Source organism: Pseudophryne corroboree, chromosome 8 (genome assembly GCF_028390025.1).
Source record: "Pseudophryne corroboree isolate aPseCor3 chromosome 8, aPseCor3.hap2, whole genome shotgun sequence".
Classification (NCBI taxonomy): Eukaryota; Metazoa; Chordata; class Amphibia; order Anura; family Myobatrachidae; genus Pseudophryne; species Pseudophryne corroboree.
Window position 1 is genome coordinate 305426897 of NC_086451.1, and position 20823 is coordinate 305447719.

The window sequence follows — 20823 nt, forward strand, 5'->3', positions numbered from 1 at the left end:
AGTTGATCACAGCAGGAATTTTGTTAGCAGTTGGGCAAAACCATGTGCACTGCAGAGGAGGCAGATGTAACATGTGCAGAGAGAGTTAGATTTGGGTGGGGTGAGTTCAATCTGCAATCTAAATTGCAGTGTAAACATAAAGCAGCCAGTATTTACCCTGCACAGAAACAAAATAACCCACCCAAAACTAACTCTCTCTGCAAATGTTATATTTGCCTCCCCTGCAGTGCACATGGTTTTGCCCAACTGCTAAAAAATTTCCGGCTGCGATCAACTTGGAATTACCCCCAATATCAGATGCAGTCCTTTCGGTCGCATAAGTCCAGAAGAGGTCTGAGCTCCTCTTTTCTCGCCAGAGGTAAGGGTAGAGGTAAGAGAACACCTGCTTCGGCTAGTTCCCAGGAGCAGAAGTCCTCCCCGGCTTCTGCTAAATCCACCGCATGACGCTGGGGCTCCGCACCGGTGGGGGCACGTCTTCGACTCTTCAGCCAGGTCTGAGTCCTATCAGGCGTGGATCCTTGGGCGTTGGAAATTGTATCCCAAGGTTACAAACTGGAGTTCGAAGAGGTGCCCCCTCGCCGATTTCTCAAGTCGGCCTTGCCAACCTCTTCCCCGGAGAGAGGAGTGGTATTAGATGCAATTCAAAAGCTGTGTCAACAGCAAGTGATTGTCAAGGTTCCCCTAGGCCAACAGGGAAAAGGGTACTATTCAACACTGTTTGTGGTCCCGAAGCCGGATGGTTCGGTCAGACCAATTTTGAATCTAAAATCCCTAAACCTATACTTGAAAAAGTTCAAATTCAAGATGGAATCACTCCGGACTGTGATATCCAGTCTGGAAGCAGGGGATTTTATGGTGTCGCTGGACGTGAAGGATGCCTACCTTCATGTCCCCATATTTCCTCTTCATCAAGAATACCTGCGTTTCGCGGTACAGGACTGTCATTACCAGTTTCAGACGTTGCCGTTTGGGCTTTCCACGGCCCCGAGGATTTTCACCAAGGTAATGGCGGAAATGATGGTGCTCCTGCGCAAGCAGGGTGTCACAATTATCCCGTACTTGGACGATCTCCTGATAAAGGCGAGATCAAGGGATCAATTGCTGAAAAGCGTGTCACTCTCCCTGAGAGTGTTACATCAACACGGTTGGATTCTCAATCTGCCAAAGTCTCAGTTGCTTCCAACGACTCGACTATCATTCCTAGGCATGATTCTGGACACGGAACAGAAGAGGGTTTTTCTACCAATAGAAAAAGCCCAGGACATCCAGAACATGGTCAGGGACCTGCTAAAACCAAAAAGAGTGTCTGTTCATCAATGCACTCGAGTTCTGGGAAAAATGGTGGCAGCCTACGAGGCCATCCCCTTCGGCAGGTTCCATGCAAGGACGTTTCAGTGGGACCTTCTCGACAAATGGTCGGGGTCCCATCTACACCTTCATCAAAAGATAAGCCTGTCCCCCAGGGCCAGTGTGTCTCTCCTGTGGTGGCTGCAGAGTGCTCACCTTCTAGAGGGTCGCAGGTTCGGCATTCAAGACTGGGTTCTGGTGACCACGGACGCGAGCCTCCGAGGATGGGGAGCAGTCACAAAAGGAAGAAATTTTCAGGGGATATGGTCAAGCCAGAAGGCTTGTCTACACATCAACGTACTGGAATTGAGGGCCATATACAATGGCCTACGACAAGCGGAGTATCTTCTTCGCGACCTACCGGTTCTGATTCAATCAGACAACGTCACAGCAGTGGCTCATGTAAACCGCCAAGGCGGGACAAGGAGCAGAGTGGCAATGGCGGAAGCCACCAGAATTCTGCGCTGGGCAGAAAATCACGTAAGTGTTCTGTCAGCAGTCTTCATACCGGGAGTGGACAACTGGGAAGCAGACTTCCTCAGCAGACACGATCTCCATCCAGGAGATTGGGGACTTTATCAAGAGGTCTTTGCAGAGATAGCAAGTCTTTGGGGACTTCCTCAAATAGATATGATGGCGTCACGCCTCAACAAAAAGCTTCGGAGGTATTGTGCCAGGTCAAGGGACCCTCAGGCAGTAGCGGTAGACGCCCTAGTGACACCATGGGTGTTTCAGTCGGTTTATGTGTTCCCTCCTCTACCTCTCATCTCAAAAGTGTTGAGAATCATAAGACGAAACAGAGTACAAACAATACTCGTGGTTCTAGATTGGCCACGAAGGGCCTGGTATTCGGATCTTCAGGAAATGCTCACAGAAGATCCGTGGCCTCTTCCTCTCAGGGAAGACCTGTTAGAGCAGGGGCCTTGCATGTTCCAAGACTTACCGCGGTTGCGTTTGACGGCATGGCGGTTGAACACCGAATCCTAGCAGAGAGAGGTATTCCGGAGGAAGTTATCCCTACTCTGATAAAGGCTAGGAAGGAAGTAACAGCGAAGCATTATCACCGTATCTGGAGGAAGTATGTATCTTGGTGTGAAACCAAGAATGCTCCTACGGAAGATTTCCATCTGGGCCGTTTTCTCCACTTCCTACAGATGGGAGTGGATATGGGCCTAAAATTAGGCTCCATTAAGGTACAGATTTCGGCCCTATCTATATTTTTTCAAAAGGAATTGGCTTCTCTCCCAGAAGTCCAAACTTTCGTAAAGGGAGTGCTGCTCATTCAGCCTTCTTTTGAGCCACCAGTGGCACCATGGGACCTTAACGTGGTGTTACAGTTCCTTTAATCACACTGGTTTGAACCTCTTCAAACGGTGGAATTAAAATTTCTCACCTGGAAGGTGGTTATGTTATTAGCCTTGGCATCTGCACGGCGGGTGTCAGAGTTGGCGACCTTGTCTCACAAGAGCCCCTACTTGATTTTTCATGTGGATAGAGCAGAGTTGGGGACTCGTCCTCAATTTCTGCCTAAGGTGGTCTCTTCTTTTCATATGAACCAACCTATTGTGGTGCCTGTGGCAACGGGTGACTTGGAGGACTCCAAGTCCCTGGATGTGGTCAGGGCCTTAAAAATGTACGTAGCCAGGACGGCTAGGGTTAGGAAAACAGAGGCTCTGTTTGTCCTGTCTGCAGCCAACAAGATTGGCGCGCCTGCTTCTAAACAGACTATTGCTCGCTGGATCTGTAACACGATTCAGCAGGCTCATTCTACGGCTGCATTGCCGGTACCGAATTTGGTAAAGGCCCATTCCACTAGGAAGGTGGGCTCTTCTTGGGCGGCTGCCCGAGGCGTCTCGGTATTACAGTTGTGCCGAGCAGCTACTTGGTCGGGTTCAAACACTTTTGCTAAATTCTACAAGTTTGATACCCTGGCTGATGAGGACCTCGGGTTTGCTCAATCGGTGCTGCAGAGTCATCCGCACTCTCCCGCCCGGTTTGGAGCTTTGGTATAAACCCCATGGTCCTTACGGAGTCCCCAGCATCTTCTAGGACGTAAGAGAAAATAAGATTTTAAACCTACCGGTAAATCTTTTTCTCCTAGTCCGTAGAGGATGCTGGGCGCCCGTCCCAGTGCGGACTAAATCTGCAAGACTTGTATATAGGGGGTCATTCCGAGTTGTTCGCTCATTGACAATTTCAGCTATACTGCGATTAGTCACTTACTGCGCATGCGCAAGGTTCGCAGAGTGCATGCACTTAGGAGGTCATTCCGAGTTGTTAGCTCGCAAGCGGATTTTAGCAGATTTGCTCATGCTAAGCCGCCGCCTACTGGGAGTGAATCTTAGCATCTTAAAAATGCGAACGATGTATTCGCAATATTGCGATTACACACCTCGTAGCAGTTTCTGAGTAGCTCCAGACTTACTCGGCATCTGCGATCAGTTCAGTGCTTGTCGTTACTGGTTTGACGTCACAAACACACCCAGCGTTCGCCCAGACACTCCTCCGTTCCTCCGGCCACTCCTGCGTTTTTTCCGGAAACGGTAGCGTTTTTTCCCACACGCCCATAAAACGGCCTGTTTCCGCCCAGTAACACCCATTTCCTGTCAATCACATTACGATCGCCAGAACGATGAAAATGCCGTGAGTTAAATTCCTAAGTGCATAGCAAATTTACTTGGCGCAGTCGCAGTGCGGACATTGCGCATGCGCATTGAGCGGAAAATCGTTGCGATGCGAAGATTTTTACAGAGCGAACAACTCGGAATGACCTCCACAGTTATTTTACACAAAAGTTAGGTATTTTACTCACGGCATAACAAGGATTTTTCATTGTTCTGGTGATCGTAGTGTGATTGACAGGAAATAGGTGTTTCTGGGTGGAAACTGGCCGTTTTCTGGGAGTGTGCGGAAAAACGCTGGCATTTCTGGGAAAAACGCGGGAGTGTCTGAAGAAACGGGGGAGTGTCTGGGCGAACGCTGGGTGTGTTTGTGACGTCAAACCAGGAACGAAACTGACTGAACTGATCGCAATGTAGGAGTAAGTCTCGAGCTACTCAGAAACTGCTAAGAAATTTCAATTCGCAATTCTGCTAATCTTTCGTTCCCAATTCTGCTATGCTAAGATACACTCCCAGAGGGCGGCGGCTTAGCGTGTGCAATGCTGCTAAAAGCAGCTAGCGAGCGAACAACTCGGAATGAGGGCCATAGTTGTTGCTTACATAAGGGTTATGTTACAGTTGGAATCGGTCTTTGACTGATACTGTTTTTTTCGTTCATACTGTTAACTGGTTGCGTATATTCTAAGTTATATGGTATGATTGGTGTGGGCTGGTATGAATCTTGCCCTTAGATTTACAAAATCCTTTCCTCATATTGTCCATCTCCTCTGGGCACAGTTTCTCTAACTGAGGTCTGGAGGAGGGGCATATAGGGAGGAGCCAGTGCACACCCATACTAAAAGTTCTTTGGAGTGCCCATATCTCCTGCGGAGCCCGTCTATACCCCATGGTCCTTACGGAGTCCCCAGCATCCTCTACGGACTAGGAGAAAAAGATTTACCGGTAGGCTTAAAATCTTATTTTATCTTCATATATATTGGCACATCTAGCTATGTGTATAGGTGGTGCTGACGTCACAGCGAGGCAGGCAAATACAAATGTCTGCCAAGATGTGACGTCAGGATCGACACATCAAACAGCCATCGGTAAGTTTATATGCTTGGATCGGCCGCTCTGTAATTGCGACGGCTGGTCCGCTGACGTGTTGGCGCAATGTGTACCCAGCCATATTCACTCAAGTTATCTGGGCTACTGATACCTACTCACCCACATTTCAGGCGTGCTGTACCCAATTTTAAATTTTTTTTTAACCCATACACTGCAGAAAAATAGCTTGCAGAGGAATAGGGAAATGTTACATATTAGAAAGCATATCAAATAGTAGTACACCAGGATTGGAGGTAGCAAAATTGGAGCAATTGCAGAAAAAAAGTAATTGTATTTTATTTATTTTTTAAATAAAGAACTGTGTTAATGTGTGTCCAGGAGCACCTTCTAGAGCTGAGTTCCCCAAACTCCGCCATTACAGTCCAGCATTTAAGGATGTCCATGCCTGAACACAGATGACTTAATTAATACCTCAATAAATTTGATATAACCATATTGACTCAAGTATGGATATCCTTAACACCTGGACTGTAATAACGAAGTTGGGGAACCTCTGCTCTAGAGGTTCCCCATGTGATTACACTGCTGGGAAATATCTAGAGCAGCATTGTAAATAAACAAGAGAAATTAACCTTAAACTGTGTTGCGTTCTATTTATACATTTTGCTCTAACATACTAGGTGTTAACTTGTTGGTGGGAACAGAACATGGCCTATTGTTCCTTGACAGGAGTGGACAGGGGAGAGTTTATTCCCTAATCAGCAGGAGAAGATTTTACCAAATTGATGTCCTAGAAGGGCTGAATATTCTAATCACTATTTCAGGTGGGCAGTGTTCATACAAATCTGTAAATGTTACATTTCTATGTGGTATGCTTCAATACGGAAATTCCCTGGTATATATTATTTATTATGCCATCCTTCTGCTTCTCCCTCTATGATGATAACCTTTGTGTATAGTTATGTTTTCTGTTACTTTAAGGTTGTTAGAAGATCTAACTATTAGAATTGACTGGTTTGGTCATGTACATTACTATACATACCAGGGATGTGCGGTGAGGTAAATTGCTCAGGAGGCACTGGCTTGCACCAGAGCTAGATTTACAAGCAATATATGAGCCAACACATTTCCAGGAGTATAAACTCCTGGAAATTTGCTGAGTTTTGATCAGAGATGTGCTGAAAAGATAGGCAGGTGAGGAACAATGCAAAGAAGATATTTCAAACATATTCTTTGTATTTTTCAAATACTTTAAACAGTCAAAACTCTGGCAGAAATGTGTATGACAGGAAAGGCTCCGCCTCACCCCACCGCACATCAGTGATACATACTCCTACATATATCGTTCAATATGTAATGTTAAGTGTATTTATCTTTTGTGGTATACAGTATAGGGTAGAGATGAGCGGGTTCGGTTTCTTTGAATCCGAACCCGCACGAACTTCACTTTTTTTTCCACGGGTCCGAGCGACTCGGATCTTCCCGCCTTGCTCGGTTAACCCGAGCGCGCCCGAACGTCATCATGACGCTGTCGGATTCTCGCGAGGCTCGGATTCTATCGCGAGACTCGGATTCTATATAAGGAGCCGCGCGTCGCCGCCATTTTCACTCGTGCATTGAGATTGATAGGGAGAGGACGTGTCTGGCGTCCTCTCCATTAGAATAGAGATAGATAGATTAGATAGAGAGAGATTGTGCAGAGTCGCAGACAGAGTTAGTTTACCACAGTCAGTGACCAGTGCAGTTGCTAGTTAACTTTTATTTAATATAATATATCCGTTCACTTCTCTCTGCTATATCCGTTCTCTGCCTGAAAAAAAAAACGATACACAGCACAGTCAGTCACACAGTGTGACTCAGTCTGTGTGCACTCAGCTCAGCCCAGTGTGCTGCACAGTCATCAATGTATAAATTAAAAGCTTATAATTAATTGTGGGGGAGACTGGGGAGCACTGCAGGTTGTTAGCAGGAGCCAGGAGTACAATTATATTAATTAACAGTGCACACTTTTGCTGCAGGAGTGGTGACCAGTGCCTGACCACCAGTATAGTATTGTTGTATACTACTAATATCTCTTTAAATATCAACCAGTCTATATTAGCAGCAGACACAGTACAGTGCGGTAGTTCACGGCTGTGGCTACCTCTGTGTCGGCACACGGCAGGCAGTCCGTCCGACCAGAATTGTATTATTTATTATTATATACCTACCACCTAACCGTGGTTTTTTTTTCATTCTTTATACCGTCATAGTGTCATCCTAATTGTTACGAGTATACTACTATCTCTTTATCAACCAGTGTACAGTGCGGTAGTTCACGGCTGTGGCTACCTCTGTGTCGGCACACGGCAGGCAGTCCGTCCGACCAGAATTGTATTATTTATTATTATATACCTACCACCTAACCGTGGTTTTTTTTTCATTCTTTATACCGTCATAGTGTCATCCTAATTGTTACGAGTATACTACTATCTCTTTATCAACCAGTGTACAGTGCGGTAGTTCACGGCTGTGGCTACCTCTGTGTCGGCACACGGCAGGCAGTCCGTCCGACAAGAATTGTATTATTTATTATTATATACCTACCACCTAACCGTGGTTTTTTTTTCATTCTTTATACCGTCACAGTGTCATCCTAATTGTTACGAGTATACTACTATCTCTTTATCAACCAGTGTACAGTGCGGTAGTTCACGGCTGTGGCTACCTCTGTGTCGGCACACGGCAGGCAGTCCGTCCGACCAGAATTGTATTATTTATTATTATATACCTACCACCTAACCGTGGTTTTTTTTTCATTCTTTATACCGTCATAGTGTCATCCTAATTGTTACGAGTATACTACTATCTCTTTATCAACCAGTGTACAGTGCGGTAGTTCACGGCTGTGGCTACCTCTGTGTCGGCACACGGCAGGCAGTCCGTCCGACCAGAATTGTATTATTTATTATTATATACCTACCACCTAACCGTGGTTTTTTTTTCATTCTTTATACCGTCATAGTGTCATCCTAATTGTTACGAGTATACTACTATCTCTTTATCAACCAGTGTACAGTGCGGTAGTTCACGGCTGTGGCTACCTCTGTGTCGGCACACGGCAGGCAGTCCGTCCGACCAGAATTGTATTATTTATTATTATATACCTACCACCTAACCGTGGTTTTTTTTTCATTCTTTATACCGTCATAGTGTCATCCTAATTGTTACGAGTATACTACTATCTCTTTATCAACCAGTGTACAGTGCGGTAGTTCACGGCTGTGGCTACCTCTGTGTCGGCACACGGCAGGCAGTCCGTCCGACCAGAATTGTATTATTTATTATTATATACCTACCACCTAACCGTGGTTTTTTTTTCATTCTTTATACCGTCATAGTGTCATCCTAATTGTTACGAGTATACTACTATCTCTTTATCAACCAGTGTACAGTGCGGTAGTTCACGGCTGTGGCTACCTCTGTGTCGGCACACGGCAGGCAGTCCGTCCGACCAGAATTGTATTATTTATTATTATATACCTACCACCTAACCGTGGTTTTTTTTTCATTCTTTATACCGTCATAGTGTCATCCTAATTGTTACGAGTATACTACTATCTCTTTATCAACCAGTGTACAGTGCGGTAGTTCACGGCTGTGGCTACCTCTGTGTCGGCACACGGCAGGCAGTCCGTCCGACCAGAATTGTATTATTTATTATTATATACCTACCACCTAACCGTGGTTTTTTTTTCATTCTTTATACCGTCATAGTGTCATCCTAATTGTTACGAGTATACTACTATCTCTTTATCAACCAGTGTACAGTGCGGTAGTTCACGGCTGTGGCTACCTCTGTGTCGGCACACGGCAGGCAGTCCGTCCGACCAGAATTGTATTATTTATTATTATATACCTACCACCTAACCGTGGTTTTTTTTTCATTCTTTATACCGTCATAGTGTCATCCTAATTGTTACGAGTATACTACTATCTCTTTATCAACCAGTGTACAGTGCGGTAGTTCACGGCTGTGGCTACCTCTGTGTCGGCACACGGCAGGCAGTCCGTCCGACCAGAATTGTATTATTTATTATTATATACCTACCACCTAACCGTGGTTTTTTTTTCATTCTTTATACCGTCATAGTGTCATCCTAATTGTTACGAGTATACTACTATCTCTTTATCAACCAGTGTACAGTGCGGTAGTTCACGGCTGTGGCTACCTCTGTGTCGGAACTCGGCAGGCAGTCCGTCCATCCATAATTGTATTATTATAATATATACCACCTAACCGTGGTTTTTTTTTCATTCTTTATACCGTCATAGTCAGTCATACTAGTTGTTACGAGTATACTACTATCTCTTTATCAACCAGTGTACAGTGCGGTAGTTCACGGCTGTGGCTACCTCTGTGTCGGAACTCGGCAGGCAGTCCGTCCATCCATAATTGTATTATTATAATATATACCACCTAACCGTGGTTTTTTTTTCATTCTTTATACCGTCATAGTCAGTCATACTAGTTGTTACGAGTATACTACTATCTCTTTATCAACCAGTGTACAGTGCGGTAGTTCACGGCTGTGGCTACCTCTGTGTCGGAACTCGGCAGGCAGTCCGTCCAACCATAATTGTATTATATACCACCTAACCGTGGTTTTTTTTTCATTCTTTATACCGTCGTCATACTAGTTGTTACGAGTATACTACTATCTCTTTATCAACCAGTGTACAGTGCGGTAGTTCACGGCTGTGGCTACCTCTGTGTCGGCACTCGGCAGGCAGTCCGTCCAACCATAATTGTATTATATACCACCTAACCGTGGTTTTTTTTTCATTCTTTATACCGTCGTCATACTAGTTGTTACGAGTATACTACTATCTCTTTATCAACCAGTGTACAGTGCGGTAGTTCACGGCTGTGGCTACCTCTGTGTCGGCACTCGGCAGCCCGTCCATAATTGTATATACCAGTGACCTAACCGTGGTTTTTTTTTCTTTCTTTATACATACATACTAGTTACGAGTATACTATCTCTTTATCAACCAGTCTATATATTAGCAGCAGACACAGTACAGTGCGGTAGTTCACGGCTGTGGCTACCTCTGTGTCGGCACTCGGCAGCCCGTCCATAATTGTATATACCACCTAACCGTGGTTTTTTTTTTCTTTCTTTATACATACATACTGCAGTGCCACTCCTAGATGGGCCCGGTGTTTGTGTCGGCCACTAGGGTCGCTAATCTTACTCACACAGTCAGCTACCTCATTGCGCCTCTTTTTTTCTTTGCGTCATGTGCTGTTTGGGGAGGGTTTTTTGGAAGGGCCATCCTGCGTGACACTGCAGTGCCACTCCTAGATGGGCCCGGTGTTTGTGTCGGCCACTAGGGTCGCTAATCTTACTCACACAGCTACCTCATTGCGCCTCTTTTTTTCTTTGCGTCATGTGCTGTTTGGGGAGGGTTTTTTGGAAGGGACATCCTGCGTGACACTGCAGTGCCACTCCTAGATGGGCCCGGTGTTTGTGTCGGCCACTAGGGTCGCTTATCTTACTCACACAGCGACCTCGGTGCAAATTTTAGGACTAAAAATAATATTGTGAGGTGTGAGGTATTCAGAATAGACTGAAAATGAGTGTAAATTATGGTTTTTGAGGTTAATAATACTTTGGGATCAAAATGACCCCCAAATTCTATGATTTAAGCTGTTTTTTAGTGTTTTTTGAAAAAAACACCCGAATCCAAAACACACCCGAATCCGACAAAAAAAATTCGGTGAGGTTTTGCCAAAACGCGTTCGAACCCAAAACACGGCCGCGGAACCGAACCCAAAACCAAAACACAAAACCCGAAAAATTTCAGGCGCTCATCTCTAGTATAGGGTTGTTAGCATGTGTGTCATTTTCTAAACAAGGAAATAAATATGGCCCCACTTATTTATCCCTTTAACCCTAAAATTTATGTGGATACAGCTGCTTCAGCATGAGTAACTCACATTTAGCACCAGGCGTATTTAACACATGAAATATTGCAGATATGTAATGCAGAGAATGGCACCACAGTTCAGTACGGGAATGGCAACCTTCTCCATACATTTTTTCCTATTTGGAGTACCGTTATGGAGTACTGTTATGAAAAAAATGATAAATTGCCATGAAACTTTTGTTTTTTTGGAAATGGTGGCAATAAATCCTAAGGCATTTTCTCTCCTAACAATTCTTCTAAAATTACTATTTTATTATGTCTGACTGGTCTTGGTTTCTGATTTCTTGGTTATGTTAGACTAGTATAACAGCTCACCTCAATCTCAGCCCCCTCCCCCACTCCCATACCTACCCCCAGCAGCCGGTCCTCTTCTTCTATGTCTGTCCCGTCTCCCTTACATGGAGTGGGAGCCATTGGGATGAGTGTCCAGGCGGCAAGTATGGAGTCTCCCATGTACGGGCCCCATGTTCCCCCTAAATTGCTGTGGCCTGAGATTTGAAATAGGGTCCTTGATTACAAAAGGATGTCACTGTTCTTTTTTAAATGTCTCATTGTTAAGTTTCAGTTGCAATGTGCTCTCCAATATATAGAGTTATTGGGGCAATCTGAGTATTTTTTTTTATAAAGCTCTACTTAAAAATCCGCGATTATCATTAATGGTGGTAATGTACGTGTACATATTATGTGTAGCAGACAACTCATTTTTTCTTTTTGTACTGAAGGCAAAAAAAACAAACTGAGAGTTTATTACTTATCATGGCTGAGGAATAAAATTCTACGGAATGATCCAGAGGTAGAGAAAAAACAAGGCTGGGTCTCAGTCGGAGATCTAGAAGGCTGTGTGCACTACAAAGTTGGTAAGTGCAAGAGTGCAGAAACTACATTAAGCATTGTTCCATACTGTGTCTCCTAACTGTCCTGGTTTTGGAGGCATAGCTTGATTTCGGACACTGTCCTGCAGTATCCCATGTCAGAGGGGGGGAGTTGGGAGGGCCCTTCTCACTCGCATGTGTGGAAAGAGGGACTCTGTGGAGAAAGGGACTGGGGGGTCATGGCCAGCAGCTCCCACCCTTCCTGCACACCACAGCTCCTGGTACTACACACTTGTAAAGACTATTTATTGCAGTTTTCATGCTAAATCTGTCCTTCATATATACTAAAAGCTCTGTGCAAATGCTGACAAATTGTTTTATGCATAGTGTATGACACTTCATTAAAGTACTTTATTGTGAATGAATAGGGCACGGTAATGTAGCATTTACTACTACTAACACTGTGAAGACACATCTCCTTGTGTAAAGCAGACACATATGCTGCTGTTTTCTACTAGCGGCAACATAGGGGGTCATTCCGAGTTGATCGCTCGCTAGCTACTTTTAGCAGCCGTGCAAATGCATAGTCGACACCCACAGGGGAGTGTATTTTCGCTTTGCAAGTGTGCGAACACATGTGCAGCCGAGTGGGACGAAAAAGTTTTTTGCAGTTTCTGTGTAGCTCTGGACTTACTCAGCCCTTGCAATCACTTCAGTCTTTTTGGTCCCGGAATTGACGTCAGACACCCGCCCTGCAAACGCCTGGACACGCCTGCGTTTTTCCAAACACTCCCTGAAAACGGTCAGTTGACACCCATAAACGCCCTCTTCCTGTCAATCTCCTTGCGATCGGCTGTGCTAATGGATTCTTCATTAAATCCATAGCCCAGCAACGATTCGCTTTGTATCCGTACGACGCGCCTGCACATTGCGGTGCATACGCATGCACAGTAGTAACCTGTTCGCTACGCTGCGAAAAACTGCAGCGAGCGATCAACTTGGAATGACCCCCATAGTGCATATACAGTAATACTGTTTTCCATTAGTAAAATTGGCGCACATGCCAGGCTTGGCCAGCTCGTATTACTTTAAGCTGGCTACAATATATTTTTTATAATATTTTGGTGCAACTTTTGCACCCGAGTTCTTGGAGCAAAATGTGTTCAAGTCTCCATGAACACTAGCTGAACTGTTCCTTTCCTAAGAACACAGTGAATAAGAATTCTACTGTTCCGTTCTGAAGCTTGAAAAGAATATAAAATGAGAAGAAAGAAAGGTAAACAGCATAATAGAGTTTTGTTACAATTCCAAAGCAGATGTTCACCTCATAACACAATAAAAAGAAAACCTGGCCATTTGCATTTGTTCTATAGAACAGTTTCATAGTGTAGGTGCTCCCAATTTTTTATGTAGCTAATTCCTGTAAATGGCTGATTATAATATGAATACCATGTGGGTTGGAGCCCAATTATCGTTGATTGCACTAAATTGCTGTAATAAAATATTTCAGCAACTGATAACGTTTATTGTTTAATAGTCAAGAAACGAATTTGTGAATTATTGAAATTGCTAGATGATTTTCTTATGTGTATTGTAAATTGAATGCCCATTAAATTCTGTTAACTATTAAAAAAGACATCTGAGGTGTAACAGGACAGGGAAATGATGCTTTACTACATATTATATCTTATAAAATATGAAACCACGTAATGAGATTAACCTATAGTCAAAATGATGTACCCCCTCCTGAAAATATAAACTATATGTATATTATATACACTATATATACTATATACACTGCTCAAAAAAATAAAGGGAACACTTAAACAACACATCCTAGATCTGAATGAATGGAATATTCTTATTAAATACTTTGTTCTTTACATAGTTGAATGTGCTGACAACAAAATCACACAAAAATGATCATCAATGGAAATCAAATTTATTAACTCATGGAGTTCTGGATTTGGAGTCACACTCAAAATTAAAGTGGAAAAACACACTACAGGCTGATCCAACTTTGATGTAATGTCCTTAAAACAAGTCAAAATGAGGCTCAGTAGTGTGTGTGGCCTCCACGTGCCTGTATGACCTCCCTACAACGCCTGGGCATGCTCCTGATGAGGTGGCGGATGGTCTCCTGAGGGATCTCCTCCCAGACCTGGACTAAAGCATCCGCCAACTCCTGGACAGTCTGTGGTGCAACGTGGCGTTGGTGGATGGAGCGAGACATGATGTCCCAGATGTGCTCAATTGGATACAGGTCTGGGGAACGGGCGGGCCAGTCCATGGCATCAATGCCTTCGTCTTGCAGGAACTGCTGACACACTGCAGCCACATGAGATCTAGCATTGTCTTGCATTAGGAGGAACCAAGGGCTAACCGCACCAGCATATGGTCTCACAAGGGGTCTGAGGATCTCCTCTCGGTACCTAATGGCAGTCAGGCTACCTCTGGCAAGCACATGGAGGGCTGTGCGGCCCCCCAAAGAAATGCCACCCCACACAATTACTGACCCACTGCCAAACCGGTCATGCTGGAGAATGTTGCAGGCAGCAGAATGTTCTCCTTGGCATCTCCAGACTCTGTCACGTCTGTCAAATGTGCTCAGTGAAAACCTGCTTTCATCTGTGAAGAGCACAGGGCGCCAATGGCGAATTTGCCAAATGTTGGTGTCCTCTGGCAAATGCCAAACGTCCTGCACGAAGTTGGGCTGTAAGCCCAACACCCACCTGTGGACGTCGGGCCCTCATACCATCCTCATGGAGTCTGTTTCTGATCGTTTGAGTAGACACATGCACATTTGTGGCTTGCTGGAGGTCATTTTGCAGCGCTCTGGCAATGCTCCTCCTGTTCCTCCTTGCACAAAGGTGGAGGTAGCGGTCCTGCTGCTGGGTTGTTGCCCTCCTACGGCCTCCTCCATGTCTCCTGATGTACTGGCCTGTCTCCTAGTAGCGCCTCCATGCTCTGGACACTACGCTGACAGACACAGCAAACCTTCTTGCCACAGTTCACATTGATGTGCCATCCTGGATGAGCTGCACTACCTGAGCCATGTGTGGGTTGTAGACTCCGTCTCATGCTACCACTAGAATGAAAGCACCGCCAGCTTTCAAAAGTGACCAAAACAGCCAGAAAGCATAGGAGCTGAGAAGTGGTCTGTGGTTACCACCTGCAGAATAACTCCTTTATTAGGGGTGTCTTGCTAATTGCCTATAATTTCCACCTGTTGTCTATTCCATTTACACAACAGCATGTGAAATTGATTGTCAATCAGTGTTGCTTCCTAAGTGGACAGTTTGATTTCACAGAAGTGTGATTGACTTGGAGTTACATTGTGTTGTTTAAGTGTTCCCTTTATTTTTTTGAGCAGTGTATATATATATATATATATATATAGAGAGAGAGAGAGAGAGAGAGAGAGAGAGTCCCGGCGTTTTCTGCATTTAGCAACATACATACAAAGCACTGAAGGATTTAGTACAACAATCAGTTTACTCCTTCAACGTTTTGGGGACTCACACCCCGTCCTCAGGAAAGTACAACAAACATTTGGTTTGTACCTTCCTGAGGACGGGATGCAAAATGCAGAAAACACCTGGACTCTATCAATTGCTCACAAGAGCACGCAGGTAACTGAACTTTTATATTGGAGTGCCGAACCTTCCTGCATTGTATATGTATATGTGTATATACATATACAAACTAAACAAGTTTTTTTCAACGGTATTTACCAGAGAGGACCAAATTCTAGGTCTAACACAAAATCTCAACAAAGATAATGTCCCACTGCTAAAAGCTTATTTATGTGAGGAGGCTGTCTGTGACCGATTAAAAAAGTTAAAGTTTAATAAGTCACCTGGTCCCGATGGAATTCACCCGAGGGTTCTTATGGAGCTGCACGCTGAACTAGCAAGACCACTATTTTTGATCTTCATGGATTCAAGTTGAATCGGGTATGGTTCCCAAAGACTGGCATATAGCGGAGGTAGTGCCGGTATTCAAAAAGGGGAGCAAAGCTGAACCTGGTAATTATACACCAGTTAGTCTTACATCTATAATGGGGAAAGTATTGGAAGCTGTTCTAAGGGACAGTATTCAAAAGTTCCTTGAAGCCAATAAGGTAATTAAAATGAACCAGCATGGATTTGTGAAGGACAGATCATGTCAAACCAACTCACTTGGCTTTTAAGAAACAGTAAGTGTGAACCTTGATCAGGGAAAGGAGGTAGATGTAATCTTTTTAGACTTTACCAAAGCTTTCGACACAGTACCACACATGCGACTTATCTATAACCTACAAGAAATAGGGCTAGGGAGCACAATATGCACTTGGGTCAGTAATTGGTTAGATAATAGGGAACAGCGTGTTGTGGTCAATGGATAATTTTCAAATTGGACTAAAGTGCTAAGTGGTGTGCCACAAGGGTCTGTACTAGGACCGCTATTGTTCAACATTTTCATCAAGAGAGAGCATGGTGTCAATTTTCCCAGACGATACCAAATTGTGTAAGGTTGTAAATACGGAATTGTAGTCTCAACGCGTTTCGTCCCTGTGACGCCACAGGGACGAAACGCGTTGAGACTACTGACCTGTTCGAATTGCTGCATATCAGATAAGCTATCTTTTATCTTTATAAATGTTCTGGCATATATTTTACCTTATGTGAGCCATTAAAATTGTGTTTAAAATACTACACTATCTGTGGCATTCTACCTCTACCTCCCAACCCAAACCCCCCTCCCCCCCCCCCCTTCCCCCGTTGTAGTTCTCCAAACGAATCGGGACTGGAGATATACTAGGTTCTTTTATGGTGAAGAAAATCATCCTGGTTGCGATTACCCACCGGATCTATGTGACACAAAAAGTGGATATATCCACTTGAACTGGTACTTATGCATTTTTAAGGGTGTATTATACTGGTGAAGGTATTCGAAAATCAGGTTACTATTTACTGCACTAGAAGGCGCTATTTTTAATCTCTTTTTAGATTCATTGTTTTTGGACCGTTCGGAACATCGGTTCACCTGGAGGAAAAGCTGCCACCCTTAATATAGGGGAGAGCGGAAGGACTATTTATATGAACTGGAAGTATATCTAAAGACTATATACATCTGTTCTATGTGGGTGGTGTAGCGCTTGGAACCACTACTTTGTCTATATATATATATATATATATATGTAACACCCCTTTACCTGGGTTTTCTGGGTAATGGTGTGTATTTAAACTCTTCCCGCTTTGCAATGCTTCTCACCTTGTACTTCTCTTGGTATTAGTGCCTCCACCCGAATCTTGACGTGACGTGCTCTTCTGGGACGTGTTTAATTTCAGGAACACCAGAGGGAGATCGGGAAACCCCCTGCTCACTACGTGCTTAAACTGCTCCCACTACGGAATATATCACACGGATATGTTGTAAAAGCCACCCTGGCACATTTATTAAAGGGTCTGGAATACCAATTGCTTTTATGCATTTATATACAAGGTACTATAGTAGATCAATAAAAGAGGATATATACTAAATAGGCATAGAAACATATTGGTCAGTAATGCACCCACATATCTAAAGGGTGTATAATGCAGTAATAAGAAAAAATGAACATAACACATGAATCTGCTTTCTCCTGTCTGTCCCTTCCTGAACTTCCCTTTTGTATACAGATATCACCCTGGCCTTTGCAATCACTGACTGGGTAATGACAACTTAAAACACCAGTATCACAAGGAATTTCACACATACCACACACAGCATTAGACAATACATCCCCCACTATAGTGCACTGTTATTTCAGAGTTCATTATCTTCTGCATGCTATTGCTTGAAGGAGACTGCACTTTAAAAGGTTCCAATTGGCACTTTCAGCAACGCTGGTACTTGTAATTCCACAAACTGATTCTTGGTGAAATCACACACTTGGTTAGCTACTATTTATCAGTCTTTACCAAGAAACATAACACTGTAAACTGTTACTTATCTCACATTCCTCCAAAGTGTGTCCCTCTGCAAACTGTCCTCTCCCGGGGTCAAAAAGGAAGGTTTGAAATGCATTATCCTCTGTAGGCCACTTAACTTCATCAGACTGGGGTCCCCCCTTTCAGTAGGGCTCTTTCTGTGCAGTCAAGTTGACTTCTTCCCCAGTATTCTCCAGTCATTGTCAGCTGCATCTTATCTATATCCAAGATATGGTTACTTGTCTCTCCTGGCCCATCTCCTCCTCCTCTCCTCTGGACAAAAGCATTCCATTCTCTGAAACCCAAGGCTGTCTGGGAGATGTAGTCTCTAAACACAAAATGGCCGGTGTCCAATTTCACATTAGCTGCCTGTCATAAGCGCTGGGCGCTACATATATATATATATATATATATATATATATAATGTATGTATGTATAGCAGCCAACTGCAGTGACCTCTATACATGAAATGGCTTCCATAACTTTACTACAATTACCTTTTGCATGCACATACAGGGTCTGTCCAAAAAGTATTGAGACTAAATCCGTGACATTTTTTTTTACTGAACTTTCAGATACATAGGGTTAATAATCTTCAAAATATGACCCTTGAGCATCGATACATCATTGCCAGCGTGTCTGCCAAGCTTTGTATACCTCCTGGAAGGCATTAATCAGAACGTCCTTGAGTGACCTTGTCGCGGCCGCTTCCACTTTATCTATGGTCTGAAAACGGTGTCCTTTCATGCTACGTTTGATCCGGGGGAACAAAATAAGTCAGCCGTGGCCTGATCTGGACTGTAGGGTGATTGAGGCAGCGTTGTCACGTTGTGCTTGGCCAAATACTCCCTCACTTGCAGTGACGCGCATTGTCGTAGTGGCAATCTCCTTGCGGAGAACCCTTTTCTCAACCGATTGAGCACTTCCGTATTAAATGCAACGTTGACAGTTTGGCCGGTAGGTAGAAATTTCTTCGAGTTGAAAAAGACAATGAGCATGGATTTGGTCTTTGATTTGCTCATTCGGACTTTTTGGGGTGAGGTGACGATGGTGCGTGCCACTCTGCGCTTTGTCTTTTGGTGTCCGGATCGTACTCAAAAATCCAAGTTTCGTCATCACCTGTTATCACCCTGTCAAAAAAATTAGGCTCACTTTGCACACACTCCAAAAGTTGGCAGGAAAACACCACAACCTTGTCTTTTTGATCATGAGTCAAAACCTTGGAAACCAATCGGGCACACACCTTTCGCATTGCTAATTCGTTTGTCAAGATCTCTTGCACAGTAGTTTTTGGAAGTCCCAACCTTTCTGCTACCAGAATTTCTAACAATCAACCAATGGTCAGTGTTCAAAACATTGCGCACTTTGTCCACATTTTACTAATTTCGGCTTGTTGAAGGTCGTCCAGAGCGTGGTTCGTCCTTAACGTCTTCTCTGCCCTCCTCGAAGAATTTAAACCAGCAGTAAACTTGAGCCTTGGACAAGGGTTTCTCCCCTAAGGCCTTTTGAAGCATGGCAAGAGTCTCAGTACCTGATTTCTCAAGTTTAACACAAAACTTGATCGCATATCGTTGCTTGATGGTACTCTCAATCTCGAACCTCGACCTAGGCAAAAAAACGGAAACTCTGTTTACAGCTTAATCTGTACACTGTAAAGGCTCACAGGCAACTGCTGCCGCTGGGAATGTGTAGCTGAGATACCCCTCCACCCATCCTGCCCTAAAGCGCCGCCATGCACCTGTTCTGCGTGTTGGATAGACCCTATTTTCCTATATTTGGTACTTTGTAAATGGCTCTTATGAAATATTTGTTACCAAAGAATTAGGCTTGCCCTTTCTACTAAATACCCCTCCTTTACATCTAGAACACTATAATAAGTACTCCCCCATAATCGTACCTCTCTTCAGAATATATTACTGTCTACCCAACTAATACATATACCCCACACTCACTCACACTAATCCTCTATTCACTCAGTTATACCTGTACAGTAGTATTAATTCTATATTACTATATGTATTGAGAACACAATATACAGCTTACACTATACTGATTATCTAGCAATACCTATGTGACAGGCCAGTGATGATACAGTTATTGCACTTATTTACAGACAGGGCCGGCGCCACCATTAGGCAGCTTTAGGCAGCTGCCTATGGGCGCCTGCCACTGGAGGGCGGCACGCTTCCACTAAACGTACTTTTTTTTTAAATCAACTGCCCCTGGAGGATGCGCCCACAGATTATGTGTCCCAGGCAATCCCCCCCCCCCCCCCCGCCGCATCCCCCGAGCCTGTCACTTCCACACACAACATGCTGTTCGGCTCCGTCGCCGCCTCCTCCGATTCCAGTCAAACAGCAGAATAGCCGCTGTTCTGCCGCTTGACTGGGATCGGAGGAGGCGGCAACGGAGCCAAACAGCATGTTGTGTGTGGAGGTGACAGGCTCGGGGGATGCGGTGGGGAGCAGGCGCAGTTTATCCTGATGAAGTGGAGGAAGCAGCGGAGCCCAGCCAAGCATGCTGCTGCGGCTGTGTGCAGTAGTGACTCAGAGTTAGGGGCTGCTTCTCAGGATGGAGACACTGAGGAGCGGAGGAGGCGGAGGCGGCGGGGCAGAGCCGTGAATGCTGCAGCTGTGCGGGTAAGTGATGGGCTCGGGAGATGCCAGGGAGCAGAGGATGCAGGGAGCAGTGGTGGATCAGCAGCCCGAATCCTGGAGATCAGGTCACTGCACCCTGCTGGCCTCTCCCTGCTTTGCCATGTTAACCCGAAGACCCTGTGTCACAACAGCGGTGCACACGGCTGGTAAGAGCAGAGAAACAAGTGGCCAGAGTGTGGACAGGAGCGCAGTATGTGTGTGTATATGTGCAATGCATGCTGTATATATATATATATATATATATATATATGTATGCATGCTATATGTGTGTGATATTTGTGTGCATGCTGTGCCTGTGTATATATCTATATGTGTGTGTGTGTGTGTGTGTGTGTGTGTGTGTGTGTGTGTGTGTGTGTGTGTGTGTGCGCGCGTGTATGTTGTATGTGTGTATATATGCATGCTGTATGTG

At 44.5% G+C, this 20823-nt stretch overlaps 1 protein-coding gene across 1 annotated transcript in view; it reads left to right on the forward strand.

The window, feature by feature from the left end:
• The window catches only part of NRK (Nik related kinase), a 511622-nt gene that overhangs the window by 408819 nt on the left and 81980 nt on the right, over positions 1-20823 (forward strand). Inside the window, exons 26-27 of the mRNA XM_063937359.1 lie at positions 5696-5839; positions 11711-11845. Of these exons, the coding sequence (XP_063793429.1) occupies positions 5696-5839; positions 11711-11845 (279 nt within the window). The remainder of the gene's footprint in view (positions 1-5695; positions 5840-11710; positions 11846-20823) is intronic.